Source organism: Lepisosteus platostomus, chromosome 1 (assembly GCF_059453375.1).
Source record: "Lepisosteus platostomus isolate fLepPlt1 chromosome 1, fLepPlt1.hap1, whole genome shotgun sequence".
Classification (NCBI taxonomy): Eukaryota; Metazoa; Chordata; class Actinopteri; order Semionotiformes; family Lepisosteidae; genus Lepisosteus; species Lepisosteus platostomus.
Window position 1 is genome coordinate 5,248,655 of NC_142611.1, and position 19,178 is coordinate 5,267,832.

Below are 19,178 nucleotides of genomic sequence, written 5' to 3' on the forward strand. Positions count from 1 at the left end.
TTCTGTCTTTGAAAATCACATTTGCCACAGTGCTATCCTGAAAACTATTCACTTGTAATTCCCTGTGGTGACCTGCTCTTTAATGAACTGCCAGCTGAGGTAAACAGTGTGGAGAAAATCAAACCACTTGACCTCTCTCATGTACATATTTCTAATTAAAAAGAGCTTTATATGTAATACAGTATGCAGCTAGAGAGTACCGAATACACAAAAATGCAATCAGTTATTATGTGCTTAGTGCAGTGAGGTGGTGATCAACACACGACACACATATTATTAACCTGAGAAACTAAGCCATACCCTCACTCTTGTTTCTGGTGTGCTATTCATGGGACAAACCTTGCACATCCTGTACTGTACACACAATGTGCCCTTAATTTCATGCACAGTAGTGATGAGTACCCGCAATGGTACAGTGGGGCTTTTTAGTAGTGTGGTGTGGGGCAGTGTGGTGGCTCTGTGGCTAAGGATCTGCACCTGTGGCTATAAGGTTGCCGTATCCCACGGCCGGCAGAGGAATCCTACTCTGTTGGGGCCCCAGAGCAAGGCCCTTAACCCCAACTGCTCCAGCGGCGCTGTATAAATGAAATGTGTCTCATGGAGAACAAGCTGGGGTATGCGAAAAGACAAATTCCTAATACAAGAAATTGTTCAGTATATGGCCAATAAAGTGATCTTATCTTTTGCAAGATAATGTCAAAAATACCTCATACTGTACATATTTTATACAGACCAACACACCCCTTCCAAGCCTTACACTAACAAACTGAGCACTCATACAAAGGTGTGAGTAATCTCACCTGAAATACAGATATACAGTACTGTAATTATGATCTGCGAGCATAAGGATGTAGGGATTTCATAATAAGACTTACTGTGAGTTGAGGGCACTAGTTCTGCAGGTTTTGCATGAACCTTTCATTTAGCCTCTCATTTAGCACTGAATAGAACAGGTGATTTGACTTCCCATGCAAATAATTAATTTAATTAAAAATGACAATTAAAGCACTCTTCATTCTCCAAGGACTTGAATTCCTTGTCTACAGCATATACACTAGCACAGTCAATGAAAATCAAAGTGAAGTTTTGAAAGTCTTTAGATTATCCTTTAAATAGTGATAACATACAGTATAGTGATACCTACTGTACAGCCTTTTTTTCTCTCTTTTGTTTTAAAATAATGTTCCATAACTTTGGCTTTTCTCATTTTGGTGCTCATTTTCAAAGCTTCGTAATTTCTTGATTTTGAATATTTTTTTCTACAAACATTTACACCCAGGCACTGACAGTCCACTTTGTTCAACCAGGAAATCGTTTGAAGTCGACGTTGGTTAAAAGTTATATTGATATGTTTTGTTGGATGTTATGTATAATAATATAAATGTCATCATTTTTCTACAGGATTGATATCTTCAAGTATGTCATCTATGGTGTTGCGGCAGCTTTCTTTGTTTATGGGATTCTGCTGATGGTGGAGGGTTTCTTCACAACAGGTGCCATTAAAGATCTCTATGGAGACTTCAAAATCACCACATGTGGCAGATGTGTTAGCGCCTGGGTAAGGCTGCAATCTCACAGAGAAAATGTGATAATAAATACTGTCTTCTGTGCCCAAAATAATTTCCTTATGTATGAATCATTTAATTTAACATTAAAAAGGAAAAGTTGTCCCCCTTCTAGTTTTCTCACTTTTGTTTTTGTTTTAAAATCATCCTGTCAGTTCTAAAAAGTCAACAGTGTGTAGGTTTGGTTAGGTTTCATGTTTAAACATTACATTTAATCTATTGTTGAAAAGCCACTGGAAAGTTTGTGTATGGCAATAATTAGGTTCTGCGCTAATTACAAACACCAGTGGTTGCACAGGACCTCTTTACTGACTCTCCTGATATATGGATTTACAGATATGGCAGCTTTTTTCAGAATTATACCAACCCTGGAAGCAATTGTGCTATATCGTATTTCGTTTTATTGTAAACAGGACTGTTGCAATTTTTTATATTGAAATATCACACCAGTGGTTTTATTTTTATCTTCATCTAAGCTTCTTTATTACTATATTGTGTAATATGTGAAACAGGCCTTTTGTATTTTAGTTCACAGCATTTGGTGTTATTACCATTGTTATAGAAAGCTGCATCTTAATTTAGCATCAGATTACCCATTTAGCAGACGCAGAGACACTGGTGCCATTACTTATTCTCTAATGCTTTAAGACAGAATTATGGTAACTTTAGAAGGAGGGGGGTAGAAAGAAGACTAAAGTCTTCCATGACCATGTATAAATGTGGGGGAAAAGCAGCCATTTCCATCTGTTTGACAATGTTTTGTCATATCTGTCCATTTCTGGGAGAAGGGGTGCAGATCTTGACAAGTAAATACCAGGAGTCAACAAAGAACTGTACAATAGGTGGAATATTTTATTGGCATTTGACATCCTAATTGGGTTCAAAAAGGTATAGCGCTGCTCCATGCAATGCCAATACAATTCTTGTTTAAAGACTCTGATTAAAAACACTTACAGTACATCCATCTGGCAGATACCTCACACTGCATTACTTACTACCCAAAGCTTCCTGCTTTTAAATGTACAGTATTCAGTGCCGTCTCTGCAGGAGAGACCTGTCATATAACGGATTGGTGTGTGGGACAAAGTTTAAATTTCATGTGAGCTTTGATATCATTTCTGTCAAAGAAAGAACATAATAATGCTATTGCTAAGTTCTGATTAAATTAATTACCTGCAGTGCTTTCTGACTGACATAATTGTTCAAAGAAGTTTATTTTGATCAAGGCTTAATTGAGTGTCATGCAATGTATCCATTTAACACTACGTGTACTAAATGGATACAACAACCTCATTAGATGCCATAAAATGTATTTTGCTTGTCCACATGAGAAGAACTATGCTTTATTTTCTGTCAGTATACTGTATATACTGTACAAGTATATACTGTACAGTATGAAAAAGATTTCTGCTCTCTGAACAGTGGCAAAAATTGAAAAGTGATGCTACATATCATAGCTTGAAGGTGAGATTTGCACCTTTAAAATTGCTCAAATTATGCTAGTAAAACAATCTGTTTAGTGTATAATTAAAAATCACTGCTTCTCTGTTGTGCTGGGAATTCTGACAAAAATCGAAAACTCTAATTGCTGAATGACTGAACCAAATCTGTACATTATTCTTGTTAAAAGTGCAACCAAATATGTATTATATTTTTAATTTACTTGAAACTCTAGTATATGGAGAAAGTTTATTTTTTATTTAGGAACAAAAAAAACCCAAAAGGTATACAGCTGCTGTTTGAGGAGAAGGCATGGATTTTCCATGTGGTGTCTGATGCCTGCATTTTATTATTGTTATTTACATCCTATTCAGTTTGTACAATTCATGTTTATAATGTAATTTTAATTATTATTTGCAGTTCATCATGCTGACATACATCTTCATGCTAGCCTGGCTTGGAGTCACTGCTTTCACATCACTGCCAGTCTTTATGTATTTCAACATCTGGACAATCTGCCAGAATACTACGATTGCTGAAGGCGCCAACCTGTGTCTGGATCTCCGTCAGTTTGGTATGTATTAATGTTGCTTCAACTTTCACAGATGCCTCCATCTCTTTAAACTCCAGTATTTGGTTTGTTAAGTGTCAATGTGTTGACTGATACACACTGACATACAGTATCTTAGCAAATGATCATTGCACTGTATGTACAGTAAGTACAGTATGGAGTTCTGAAAATCAAAGAGAGGCCAAAATATCGAGCTTACAATGACCTTTTCATTTCAGGAATTGTGACTATAGGAGAGGAGAAGAAGGTTTGCACAGGATCTGAAAATTTCTATAAGATGTGTGAATCAAATGAGGTAAGTTCTGAAAAATGGAAAGCAAGATTATTCTGCATTCACACTGCTAAAAACTGCACTTTTCATGACTTTTTTATTTTTAACCTGGCTTTCACATCCCAGGAACTGAAGCAAAGTCAGTCTAAAAATCAGATTCCCCAAATCCATGGCTGCTGCATGTGCTGAACTGATAACACAGCTTCCACAGCCACCATTCATTTGCTTTTGTATGTTCATGAAGAATTCAACTTTACACTGTAGTTTTTAAAAATGACACTTCTGATTCATTAGTATACCATTTCAAGTCAAGTATGAAGTAGAATTGTGCTCTGTTAATAGTCATAGAGCTAGAAATGGGGAGCTACAGATCACAGCATGAAGGTGGGATTTTAACCATATGCACAGATTATTCTAGCCTCAAAATCTATTTAGAATATAATTCAAATTCACTGCTGCTCTGTGGTGCTGGGAATTGTGACTACCTAATTATCATGATCTATATCTAATATCAAACCTTATTTATATTAAAAATAAAACAAAACAAGAAAAAAAATACTTAATGTGTCTTTGTAACCTGCAAGTCTGAAAAATATGCTATGAATAAAAAATAAAAGGAAAAGGTTTAATCACGACATAAAAACAAACATCACTATGTCATTATCATTGTCCTGAAATCCCAGATTATTGTCCTAAACTGTAAAATAACATATAGTTGTAATTTCCACCAATTTGTATGATCATCTTTTCAGTTTTCCTATTCTGAGTTCTTTGTGTTGACACCTCACTCACCTTTCATCGTAGGGTTAAAATCTGCCAGGTGTGAAAAGACCCTTGATATACAGAAAACCGCTCAGAAACACACTCTAAAACCTTATAAATATTAAAAGGGTTAAAACGAGGCTTAATCTTTATATTTTGGCCATGGCACCTTCCAGTTTTTATCACACTGCTGACAACAATGTCCAGAAGTCTGCAGTGCAGTCTATTACATGTTGTGTTTAAATACTTTGCCCCTACTTATCAGATTAGTATAATAAGTGATCCCCCTGAGTTATTAATCTTAATTGACCAGGTACAAGTCATTTGTGAGTGCTTGCTAACAGTAGCACAACCACAAACAAGTGATTGTGGAAGGGTGAAACCTTTGGCCCTGCTAGCACACATTTCAAACAGCATACATGTGTTATCATACCTTTTGTCATTTCATGCGTAATGAGTGTAATAAAGAGAACCTGTACTACAACCTCTCATTATGTAATACTTTAACAGGCTAATTGGTTTGTGTTGTAGAGTTTACAGTATAATTAAAGATAGAACAGTTTTTTGTAGAGCGTTTTTCATTATCTGTCAATAGCAAAGGTTTTTCATTAAACAGAACATATATCATGAGCTTCAAGGACTTCTTCTATCTTTGAATATAAGAATCTTAAATCTATTTAAAACACATTTTCATGTCAAATACAAACATGAGAAGTTTTAATTAATTTAAATGTGTACAGTTTAGATTTTGTTTAAAAAAAGTCATGTTAATATATTAAGAAATATGGCTTTAAAGCCAATTATAGTACTTTGCCATGAATTTGCCATTGTCAATATTTTAAAATGTTTTTGGTGATGGCAAAATGAAAGCTGATTGAAAAATGGCAGATTTACCCCAAAAAAACCTCACGAAATCGATAGTGTAGAGAGCCTAAGTTCTGGACAGACTGGCGAGCCACCTCGTATTAAAATAAAGTATAATATAAAACTTATGTGTCTCTCACACTGTGTCCCTAACCATTCAGTCTGACTTTCTGTGGAACGCATTATGCCCTTAGTCCTTGCTGAAATTCCGTTATTAAAGATTCCTTTTGTTTCTCCCTCTCACAGCTGGACCTGACATTCCACTTGTTTATTGTAGCTCTGGCGGGTGCTGGAGCAGCAGTCATCGCTATGGTGAGCACAGAAACTCTATTACCCTTTTCATCTCAGGGCTTGAGCTCAGTCTTAGCCACGGTCGTGACACATGCTGATTGAACGAGCCGCGCCACGGATACTTCACTTTGCTCTGAAATCATAAAGGCGCAATAAAAATCAGTTACTGGGAGCAATTAAGATGACATATTAATTATCCCCGTCGCAATAACAGTAAATCGTACCTTTAGTGGTTGCGATTGCATGTATGTTTTACAGAGATAGATTAAAATGCTGTATCAATAATTAGTCCAACATAAAGTGTAATTCATTGGAAGAATTACAGTATAATCCAGTTGATTGTAAAATACTGGAATCTTTGGCACAGGTGCAAACTGTGTTATCTACATTTCCTCCCTTGTTTAATAGCGGATTTATCTTTTTTCAGTTTCTGTACTTAGGTTTAATTTAATTTCTCACCAGGGGATATTTAAAAAGATTTATTCCTAATCAAATAGATTGTTAGCATCAAAATAAAAAATAGGGATATTTATCAGACTCGTGTACAGATAAGGTAAGATTTTTTCCAGATTTTATTTAGTAAAAATCATGTCGGTTTAGATAAAGGTTAACCCTGACACTATATCATTACCATGATCCAAAATATTTGGAGAGTATATGCATTGTTGCTAATACAAAAAATATTCTGTATATGTTCATGGTTTTTTTTTAAAGAATGTTTTTTCTGGAAATACTCTGGTGCAGCAAAAAAAAATACTCTGTAGATTTATTTTTACTCCTGAGAAGCGCTTAGCATTGGAAACACACTGCACACGGTTGCCATAGAAACTGCATGAGGAAAGGGCTGGGGCTTGTTGAAAACAACACTTAGTAATCGCGAGGAGCCATGTTCCAAGAGGGAAAGAAAATGCTGCTGGTATTTAAGTGTGATTTAAAAAAAAAAAATCTATATTCACATAATCTGCACAACAAAATCGATTAACACTTTTTAAAGGAAAACAATGGGTTTGGTGGCCATCAGCCCATCTAGATCATTTAGTTACTAGTAGCTTTCCACCTGTTTCAGGATCTTTCATCAGTAAGTACAGTACATGAGAATTTTTGCAGCACATTATCTAAAAAGTAGTGTTAGAGCATTTGCAATTAGGCAAGCATTTTAATCCAGTGCGCCACCGAATCCCAGATTGACTATAAATAAAACAAGAAAAGTCTAGGCACAGGTTTAATTATGTGATGTGCAGCTAGAGAATATCAGATATTTATGAGGTGCCATTTAAGCCATCATCAGACTTTACCTCTTATACACACACAAATTGCTCTCACATACTGTACGTACAAAAAGCTCTCATATTCACTCGTTTTACCACTCACATACACATAAAACACTCTCACATCCACTAGTTTTACCTCACACATACACATACAAAAAGCACTCACATTCACTCGTTTTACCTCACACATACACATACAGAAAGCACTCACATCCACTAGTTTTATCTCACACATACACATAAAACACTCACATCCACTAGTTTTACCTCACACATACACATAAAACACTCTCACATTCACTCGTTTTACCTCACACATACACATACAGAAAGCACTCACATCCACTAGTTTTATCTCACACATACACATAAAACACTCACATCCACTAGTTTTACCTCACACATACACATAAAAAACTCTCACGTCCACTAGTTTTACCTCGCACATACACATAAAACACTCTCACGTCCACTAGTTTTACCTCGCACATACACACAATGTGATTGGCTGAGAACATTTATCAACACGCTTTCTCATTTTCTGCTGCCCTCCAAGGTGGAGGAAAGAAATCAACCTCAACCGCAACAAGCACTAAGCCAAGCCATAGCTTTATTTAATAACATCTTAGCCACACCAGAAGCGATAGATTCATTGTTATCGGCTACGACACCCGTATGGGTGTTCTTCCCTCAACACAGCATGCACAGGGCTGGTGCAAGGGGAAAAATCTGTAGGGGGCGTCTGCAATTCTGAGGGGGGCGGCGATATTTCGTTTGAAACGGAGCCGTTGCAGCTACCCCAGTTAAATCTCGCAACCATGCTCCATGATAGAAGATAACGACGAGCAATCTGGTATTTGGTGATGAAGTACAGTTTCATGTTCATCTGCACTCTCACGATTATTATTGCCTGGAGCGACAAAATACCTTCTGCTTTCATTTTTTGCAGCTACATCGATGGTAACGGGGTTCTGAATCGTCAAGAAAAAAATGTTGTAAAACCAACAGAAAGCACAAACTTCTATAACTACAGTCTTAGTTGTATAACGATTGTTAAGTATAAGGATAAACTACTGCAAGGAATCAGTCTACCTGAGCAAACAAGATCGTAATAATGTTGACACCCACTAACGCAGACACTGTAATATGTGCCATTCCTGGACGGATAGACCTCCTGCACACCAAACAGTCCGATGTAGTAACTGTGAATTCGGGGTTAGTGTAGTTATCTGACCATTGACAAAATACAACTGTTTTTTAGGGCGCAAGTTAGGTAAGTGAAAGTGTTCAAAAATCCTTTTGTCCAAAACTGAGGGGGCGGGACAGTACAGTTGAGGTGGCGACGCCCCCTTTTGCCCAACCACCCCGCCACCGGGTCTGCGCATGCAAGTACGGAAGCCGAAATAAGAACTTTATTTCGACCTAATGACGGTGGTGCCAAAGCTGGGACGGGAACGTTAGCAGCAGTTTCAGCTCGGAGACGATACGAAACCCAAAGAAATTACGTCGGAATGAAGTACTTATTTGGCTTAGTGCTTGTCGTGATTGAGGTCGATTTCTTTCCTCCAACTTGGAGCACAGCAGAAAATGAGAAAGCTTGTTGATAAATTTTCTCAGCCAATCAAATTGTGCCATTTGGACGGACCGCCTCCATTGGCCCATAATTCACCTCTTACATAAACATAAAATGCTCTTACACTCTCCATTTTTCCTCATATACACACACAAAATGCTCTCACATTCATTAGTTTTACCTCTCACATACACACAAAAAGAACTCACATTCACTAGTTTTGTCTCTGACGTTCACATTGTGTTTTATGTGTATGTGTGAGGTAAAATGGAGAGGGTGAGAGCAATTTGAGCGTTTATGAGAGATAAAGTTTGAATAATGGCCTAAACGGCACCTCATAAATATTTGTAGATAGTAAAGTATCATGAAAAGGAACAATAATTCTTCCTGTCCAAAAAAGCTCACATGAGCTCAATAAAGTGTTGAAAAATAAAACAGCATGCATGTGGGTGTGGTATATTTTGATATGTCATTATATTCATATTTATTATTTCTAAGAAATAAACAAATTTTTTGGCCTTTGTTTAGCTCAAGCAGAAAATAAAGTTTGTTTACAGTGATAAACTAATATTAAACAGATATTCATTCATTATAGGGGAAGTTCCTGCTGGCAGGGCACAAAAGACTCTACTGCTGAAGGAGGTTTTTTAGAGTTAAACACGCAGTAAAACAAAGGAAGTACTGATGTCATACATTTAAACATTTAAACAGATAAAAGATATACAGTACAAGACAACCTGATTGTTTTCTGTCCTTGAGTATTCAATTACTGTATTGTGTAAAATGTCTGGTTTGCAGTATCCAAGTAAACAGCATTCTGCAGTGGACTAATTTTGAGTTTTTTAAGCATTTAAACAAGGTTCCCTGTGCACACACAAAATGTTCCAAATTTTTTCTGGAATTTTTGTGAAAGTCACATTGGTGCAGATAGTATTGAAATGTGCTTCTGTTCATCTGATTGATCATCATAGACCGAATTAAACCAGATTATTTTTAAGTACATTTTAAGTCCTAGGTCTGATACTATATACTGTATAGTGGAAAAACTGACCAACTCCAAACATCACATTATATAATGCTAGGTTTATTCTTCTGGTTTCGTCTTTGAGATAATTTCATCATAAATGAAAACAGGTTACTGAATACAAAGTTAAGACCTCATGCTGGATTAAGCGGCACCTGCAAATCAGGTTCTTCAATGCCTGTCATGAATAGCATCCAAGCACATGATAAATCCTGGCCACAAGGAGATTACTTCATTCAGTCTGTCAACAGCAATTGGCTGGCAGTGGGCTTTGACATCCAGTATCCCACCGGAGCTCAATTGGTTTAAATGCTTTGAAGCAGCATCCAGGCATGGTATTATCCCCAGGCTAAGGAAAAAAATTCCTTTCAGTGTTGGGATGAACATTACTGATGAACATATTTGATTATATCAGGTTTTCTATAACCAGGTTATAACTGTTTACTATATATAATGGGCTAGAGGTACAGCAAAGGTCTCAAAATGTCAGCTTTAACATTGTGCAGTAAGGTAACCATGGATAACAGTGAGGTAGATTCACTAAAGTTGATTTTAGTGTTTCCCACAAGTTTTTTTGCTGCACTCAAACACTCCTGACAAAGAATTTCCTTTCTTCTGAATTTGTATCTTCCATCACAGGGACCAAGATCTGTAATTCTGCAGAAAACACAAGCTTATTCATGCAAATGTGTACATTGTAGTTATACAGGATGGTGCACTAAGTCATCTTACCATTGTACAGACTTCATTGGATGCGAGCAGATATGAGTCATTTTGGTTAATGTAAATTAATGTATCTTTTGTCTTTTGACACAAATTTGTTTAAGCTTTCTGTGTTTATAAGTGATCCCTCAGGTAGTCTCTTCTGTGGATTACCAGTGATGGTGTCAGTTGTTAGTGCTTCTAAGAATGGTTCCTAGATGCTATAGCATATTCGTATTCAAAATCACATATTTCTTATATGTTATCACACTCATTATTGTTACTAATCAGCAGGTGATAAGGAATACACAGGGAATTTGTGCTGTGACATTTTCTACTTAAAACTCTTAGTCTTTTATTGTAGCACAGCATTAGTCCTTAGCTCTGAATATATTGTTTAATTTCTAAAGTCTGATATACATGGTAAAATTCCTCAATACATACAGTATAATGTACAATACATGTTATGAAATGTATCAATTAATGATAAATGATTTACCTAAAACATGATTGAAATATTTAACTTAATTGAGAGACATTATTATTGTTGTTGTTATTTAAAATTAATAAATAATGAGAGAAAATGTTGCTTTTATTTGGTATTGACAATAATATCATAAACTCAAAAGGTAGAATATTAAAATACTGAATTTATTACTTATAAAAACTTCACTTTCTTTCAATTATCCCAGCCATGGCTGGTCAAAAGCACAGGGGAAAGAGATCTGCACAGGGTCAGCAGTGTGAAACAGTGCTTAAGTGTCTTAGATGCTACCCAGCTGTATAAATACTGTAGGTACTGTATACATTTAAATTGCTCTGGATAAAAGCATCAGCTAAATAAATGTGTTAGATGCTGGGCCTTAGTAACCTCAAGACCCCAGTCTGTAAGTGTAGCGAAACATTCTCTAGGACTAGACGTACAGCCACAGTGGATTTTTATGAAAGCCCCTGGTGAGAAGTGTTGACACCTAAGCAGAAGACATGAGTAGTGGGTGTACAGCATGCAGGGACAATCGGTTCGGCGAGCTGTCTTGGGAGATCAAACCCTAGTGTTGTACCGCGCGCAATACTGACCCCCGGTGTTTGTTCTGTGAAACACAATTGCTTTCCGAAAGATCTTTTTTTTTTTTCGTGTCTAGCAGTCTCGGATGTCAGTTCCAATTATTGGTGTTGGAAAGTGTCCCTCTGAGCCCTTATCAGCCGAAATAGATTTTCCATTTTTTAAAGCACCTGTGGACAATTCACTTAGCAGGGAAAAAATATGATTATTCTTCAGCGACGGGCAATAAAATAATCTTCCTTTAAACTTCAGATCATACCAGATAGAGTGTACTGTATATCTCATATTTGTTTCATAAACAAATCTAATTTAATCATACATGTAGTGTAGGATTTGATTAGTTGTGAAATGACTATATTCCACTTCCCAACACTCCCCCTTGTGGCCAAAAATACACCACAGGTGGTGTAATACACTACCATTCATTCAAATTGCATTCAAAGCAATTCTTATTTTTCCTACAAAGACACGCAAATCCCATACCTGCAATCGAGCATTTTTCATTTCAGTTACAGGATTCTCACGTGCTTGTTAAAAATAAGGAACAGTGAATGCATCAACTTTATTGCAATCCCTTGTTACTGAAAAAGAAGGGTCTGTGTCGATTATATTTTCCCTCAAGGAATCCTGAGTAATTAATTTTATTTTATAACGAAGTGCAGGGGAAAACATGACTGTAGGAGAAATGCAATCAGTGAGTTGCAACATAGTGCAACTAGCATGCTGGACTTGGCAAACACCACTTACAGTACTAATGTAAGTCACTGTCCTGTTAGTTACAGTAGCAGTTCATAAAATCAGAATCCAGAAGGGGAATAAAGGGGCTCCAGTTTGTGCTTTATAGTTTAGAGGGGAGGGATGTTTAGGACGGACCCAGTATCTGAGGATGAGATTCCTGCAGCAATAATAACAGCTGATCTCTCAAAATGGGCGATTTGACTTCAAAACCAAATATTTGTTTTAACCAAGTAATTAAGATCAGAGCTGGGGTGTATACCAGAAGACCATGTTTCCCTCAAGGACTGGAGTTAGGCATTTTACAGTGATTGCCTACAATAATAATTGTTTATTATATTGAGAGTTAGTTTTAAGGTTTTGCCATTAATAAGGGACATACATAAGAATATGAAAAAGGTTACAAACAAAAGGAGGCTGTTTGGCCCATTCAGCTTGTTTGGTACTGTAGCTAGTGTCTACTCAATCCAAGGATCTCATTGAGCCCTTTCTTCAAAAGAGCTAGTGGATCAGCTCCAACAACATGGCTTGGCACCTTTTCCATACTTCAGCTACATGAAAATTACTGTATTTTAAATGTACTGTACTGTCAACCATCATTACCTCGAGTTGCTGAATTAAATGTCAATCGCTGTTGAATTACCCATTTAAATGGGCTGCAAGATGTTGATCTTTTGAAAAATATATTAGAGCAAGACGCGTGAAGGTATCTCAATTCCATATATTAATCATTTTCTTCTCTTCTGTCATTATCTCTCACTGTTGAAACAGGTCATGAGTGTTTCACTTCTGATCCGTAACTTTGTAACAGTGAAGTTTCACAGTCTTGGAAAATACTGCACAAAGTTCTAATGGAAACGTCGCCATTTGAATGTCAAGAGCTGCCAAGAAGATTTGCCCAGGCTTTCACAATGTCCCCTTAAGGAATATGGGAATAGTATAGAGTTTTGAATATTATCAAAGTGACATGATTCTATTAACTATGAAGCTTCCTTTGCTACTGTGCGACTCACTACAAAGTTGTTCTAGTCTCTGTCGTATTATGAAACTGACCTCTATGCTGATACCCTGACAGTTAATGTACTAAAATGTGTAATGTAATAACAAATTGCTTTTCTTTTTTTTTATTTTACAGCAACAGATACAGTACATAACCTGCTTTGTCCCCCCTTGTTAACCTACAGTTTTTGTATTTTATTTAAAGCTCCTAATTAATATTAAAATATATTTTTTAGTGTTTTTAATGCAATAAAGTGTGCTTCCATGTTGGCGCGCTACTAATTCTCCTTAATACTTGTCTCTTGCAGGTGCATTACCTAATGGTTCTGTCTGCCAATTGGGCATATGTGAAAGATGCATGCAGAATGCAAAAATATGAGGATATCAAATCCAAGGAGGAGCAGGAGCTTCATGACATCCACTCGACCCGCTCGAAAGAGCGACTCAATGCATACACATAAAACACACACTGGCTCTTAACTTTCTGCTTTGTTTCCGTTCAGGGGTTGGGCTCGGTTACCTTTCCTAAGCTTACGGGTTTGTCGCTTGAAGGTAGTCAGGGACCACACACTGCGCCCTAACTGCGCTTTCTGCTGACATTCCTTTACCTCTTTCTGGGACTGATTTTTTTTTTCATTTTTATTATTGCTTTCAGATCCAGTTCACCTTAGTCTTTAATTCAGTGACCTGCTATCCTGATTGCTTTGATTTGCTTTTGCCATTTAACCCTTAATGTCATTTAGAATTCCTGCCAGTATTTATTTATGTCCATTTTGGAGTGGGAGGGTAGGGCGGAAGGGTTTCTATTATTTTTTTTGTTTTCCACCTTCTACAAATTTGTAAGTTTTTAATGATACTCATTTTACAGGGCTCTGGTCACAAATGGGTTGTCACTTTTTTAACGACTGAACCAAACTTTTACCAGGTTTTGTATAATTTGCAGTTGAATTACATAAGCTTCCAAGTGTCTAATACCAACAGTATAAAGACTATGTACAGATTCTTTTCCAGTAAATTCTGTATTGGTTGGGAGTGTTAGTGATAAAAAAGTATATCTTAATTTAACAGTATGTCATACTGTAGGTTGGTTGAATTGTAAGAAACACTGGCTATTCATTTACTAGCTTTGCCAAGCCCTTTTGAAAACATAACATCAATGTCAAATTAAATATTTCTGTAATTTTAAAGGGACTGGTCATCTAAGTGAAAATTTGTCACAAAGATGATACTGATTAAGTACTACGTTAATAGTGAGAACAGCAGAAGTTTGGATCATTTTTGATTGATCAACCTTTTTAGGAATTGCCTTGGGCAGACTCTGTACATTCTTGCATCTTTGTTCATTGCAAGCCATATTTTCACATGCAAATAACCTTTTTATGATCTTTTTGTTTTAAGCAAGTGTTTTTAAATGCAGTTAGCCAGATAAAGCAGTTCATATAATTTTTTTTTCTTTCTTCAGTATTCTGCACTGTATATATAAATGTATAGGTTAAACACTTCCATTTCAGGTCATTTAAATAGGAGTTTAAGAAAACACATCTCGGTGGTTTTAGGTTTGGGTGATATTTCTAAGAAAGCCATTGCTAGTTAAAATGTATCAGTTTTGAAGTTTGACTATATGCAGGTGAGAAACAGGTGAATTACATACTGTAGTTACACCTGTGGTGTTGGAACTACAGAGTGAAAAAGTGAATATCACATTTTGCAAGGTATTGACAGCTATCTGTTAAACAATTTACTAGAAGACATTAAATGTCACTAATAAAATGTAATCCTTAACTATGGACCAAACTTGATGTTTTGGATCTGTCTTGCCTACATATACTGCTATAGGTTTGCAGTACAGTGTTTCATAATTTTGTAGCCTGACAATACTTGTTTTGTCAGTGTTTCAAAAGCTAGTTTTGTGCACTTATTGAACCATTGTGAGCTCTTTCTTGGTGTAAGTGCATTTCTATTAAAACCAGAGTTAAATCTCTGTACTGTTACTAGTCATGCGACATTGGTTTCTAACAAATATTGTATTAGGTAAAGACCGTGAATATAGTTGTTATTTGTGGCATGGTTATGCATTAAATGGTAATAGTTTTACTAATTCAAAAGTATATTTCTTTTTTTACACTTAGACTGTCTTGCTGGGTCAACTGTTTTATGATATGTGCAGTATTACAGTTCCTACGCTAACAGCATTATGCTAAATCTCTTTCTGATATTAGGTTGTAGTGTTTGATTTGTGTCTTTATATAGTTTGTGATGATTTCTGAACCATGTCTTAAATTGATACTTGTAATGATGTTATGTATTCCGTATTAACCTGATGATGCTTTGGGCTTTCTCCTTGTATTAGTCTTTTGTACTTTCACAAAGAATGCTTTGTAGCAGGCTGTAAAATTAATCTGTTTTGTACATAAATGTGCCAACAGCTTGACGGTGGCTTTTTTGAATTGTAGGAACAAATTGCTTGCATAAATAAAATGCACTTGTGTACTTGTTATTAATTAATATGACTTCTGTCCTTCTTTCTTCATGCTGTCTATGAAAGAATTATGAACGTCAATTCATTTTATTATTTTATTTTGGTGAAATAGTGAAAAAGATTAATAAGGTTAGATAAATTAAGTGTGAAGGAAGCCTTACGTATTGTGGAGGCTGCAAAAAACAATTATCCTAGTTAAACAGAGAAAATATAGGAAGAAGTACCTGTATGAAGATCTGTATGCCAATTCCACATGGGAAAAATCCCCTCACTACCAATACTGTGACACAGCTTTGTTATTATTCATTACTCTGCAATATTGAATGGTTATTTAGTGGTTATAATAATGATGGTTCTGAAAAGCAAACATTTAATAAGAATTAATCTGTTAATATATTCTTACTGTAGCTTGCATATGGCTGCAATTACCCATTTATACACCATCTCCAGATGTGAGTTAACCACACTTTTACTGGTGGCTGACAACATTGATGCATTCTGGAGACAGCTGACTATTGCAGTACCCTAAACTCAAAGATGAATGATTTAGCAATGCATTTCCTGTCTAAGTGGAAAGGACCCCTCATTCTGCCATGTTGTGAAGTCTATAACTCTCCAACTGCATCGTTCGCTTTTTTCATGTTAATTGAAATGCTTAAAGAATGTTTCACAATTGGACTTCAAATGCCGAGCATACTAACTATACTACATGTATATTTCAATTTTAGCCTATGAATACTTGCACACCTTGCTTTTTACAGTATTTTATTTTACATTAGCTCTGTATATACTGAACAAGGTTTAAAGTTTTGAACCGGACTGAAAAGAAGCAAGAAACAAGATGCTCTTTTCAGCTCAAGATGAAAAAGAAACAATCCTGTCTGAACAGCTGAAGAACAAAATGTTTTAGGCAAGCCAAAACCATCAAATTTTACTGATGTTCGCATTTGTATTGCTATTACATATTTAAATGGTCTTCTCATTTAAATAAAAGATTAAGATTAAAAGGTTATCCAAATAAAGACAGGCCAGAAGACTACTATAAACTACTGTACGTCATCTGTGTTGACCTTCGCGGACTGATGCATTCCAAGTTATATATATTATATATATATCCAAGGAGGAACATACATTTCTCCTGAGCTTAAGGTCATGACCACTGGACATACAGTAGATAAATCAGATAAGAAGACAATATGAGACAGAGCCTCTTGTGTTGACTTAAACTGGAGTAGTCGGCTTTATCGTTATTATAATATGAAAACTTAATTTCATATTAAAGATCATAGGAGAAGAGCTCCTTGCATTCAAAAGTCACAGGAGTGGTGTCAAAGTTGTATATTTGAAGTGGTTCACCTTTGAAGAAAAATATTTTTCACATTCAGACCTTTTTTCCAGAAGGGAGGTGCTCTCTTGCACAGACTTTGCCAGTTCACCGTTAGCAATGATTTTTAAGTCACTGTGTATTTTTCCATAAAAACATGTAACAGTCACTGTAATTCGCTTAATAATGCTAGTATTTTCCAAAATTAGGAAGAAGCCCGATGATACAAAACTGCTGTTATAACAAGCTGCTCTTTAACACGTGGTAGAGAAGGAAAAAATTAACTTGCTCTGATATTGTGCGGTTATATATATATATAAAGATCCTACAATGCTTCTCAAGAAAATATCAGGTCAATGAACAATCCTACATTGTAAGTACAGGGTGTGGGGCAGGAAACTTTAATACAGAGGAATTAAGAAATGGTCAGATTTTCTATCCTGATACGGATCTGGCCATATCTTAAATGTCACACATTCAGAACCCGTGTGAGGTCCATTATGGGAATCTTAGTTTAAAGGCTCCTGTGAGAGAGAGCAACTGTTACCTCACTGGTGTTGGTGTACTGGTTTGGAATTTCTGATGCAGAGGTAAAAGTGACTCCTTCTACTCCATGAATATGGTTTGATGAGTTTGACTCGAATCATGCAAAAAACAATTGCCTTTTCAAACATCTTCAGCGTCTTCAAGTTTTCTCCGGGAGATCTTTTGATCAAAATGTATCTTGTGTTGTTTTTTTTTTCGAATACATTGTTTTTTCACATCAATAGTTTATATTTAACAGTGATCAGTATTGTTTATGTTATGCAATGAGTCGGCATAAGATGATTAACTAGTACAAGTTTTTACCCACCAGTTTGCTTTGTTTGTAATGAAATGTACATACCTGTTCAGTACGGGCAACGCTGAATATCGTTACTGGCCAAAAATATATGAATTGAACAGCAGTACTAAAATACTCTTTGGATATCTTCGTTAAGTTAATTCCCCATAAGAATGAATACATACAGTACGTACATCTTTGTAGCTATACTGTACATACTGTATAATACAAAAAATGAACACATGATGGCACTGTAATGCTATCCACAGTTCCTACAGTATTTCATAAGCCAGCTATAGAAATGTCTGCAGAGTACAGCTAACATTAAACTTACAACCTTGTGACTTTGGACGTTGACTTTACTTTATTATGCTCCTATCTCAAATATCAGGCAGAATAAATCTCAAAGAATGAAGTCTGATATTAAATTAATAATCTTAAATGTCAAGATTGTCTGCCGAGTATCATAGCCCACAGTACAGAAATGTCAAATGTAATGGATCTCTTAGAATTGCAGTAGGTTTACAAGAGGCACTGCTCACAAAATGAAAAGACCTTGACATCTGTTTGCAGCAGACGTCTTGGGTTATTTCTAACATTTTGGTGTGTAACTTTCCAATATACTGTACAGTACAATGTGTTTCCCAGTGCCACACTGTCTGTCAGTATTTGCTTAAAATCTGACAAAACGAGATTACTGCAAAATTTTCATTTCCACACAGAATTTCATATTATGCTCCTCATTGAAATCATTCAACCAACCAATTAGGTAAATTATTGTATGCAGACTAATTACGGTTAAACTGACATCAAAAAGAGACTTCAAATCAGCAATTCTCTGTATATAGAAAGCAAAAAGTATCATCTACATAATTATAAATATTTGTAATAATATAAGAATTCAAAAATTAAAAATGTTATATTATATTAATACTATAACTTTTCCGTCTTTCGGATGAGACGAAAACTAGGTAATTGTTCAGTTTTGGACTCTCTGCTGAATGTATTTTTTAAAGGAAAAAATTAAATAATTTCCAAAAATGAAAAAAAATTAAAATGACACCACTTTGCTGTTAGTAATGCTCTTCGTCTTTCTCCCCATTTGGCTTCACTGTTCCCTCTGTGTATCTCGCATCTATCAACCACTGAACCTCAAGAAACATACCTTTAAATATTAATGTTAAATTTTCCTCAAATGAATGATAATTAGTTCAAAATGGACCTATAGATGTGGATACAGGTAAGAGCAAATACCATAAAATTACAATAAAAGTACAATGGAACCATTAGAATTAAAATAAAGGAAATTGCAATGCATGTACTGTACGCTATGTGCATGTGAAGGAACACAAAAAAACAATCAATCCACAAATGAAGTAGTATGCACCATAACAATTACAAGCATAAACAAGCAATGTACT

At 35.8% G+C, this 19,178-nt stretch overlaps 1 protein-coding gene across 3 annotated transcripts in view; it reads left to right on the forward strand.

The window, feature by feature from the left end:
• Positions 1-15,636, forward strand: part of gpm6ab (glycoprotein M6Ab) — a 76,782-nt gene extending 61,146 nt beyond the window's left edge. For 2 of the 3 annotated variants that reach the window (XM_088644450.1, XM_088644439.1), the window contains exons 3-7: positions 1,402-1,558; positions 3,426-3,579; positions 3,795-3,871; positions 5,720-5,785; positions 13,440-15,636. In XM_088644450.1, coding sequence (XP_088500576.1) covers positions 1,402-1,558; positions 3,426-3,579; positions 3,795-3,871; positions 5,720-5,785; positions 13,440-13,592 — 607 coding nt within the window. In that variant the 3' untranslated portion in view covers positions 13,593-15,636. The other variant, XM_088644460.1, reaches the window with a different exon arrangement.
• Positions 15,637-19,178: the final 3,542 nt, after the last annotated feature.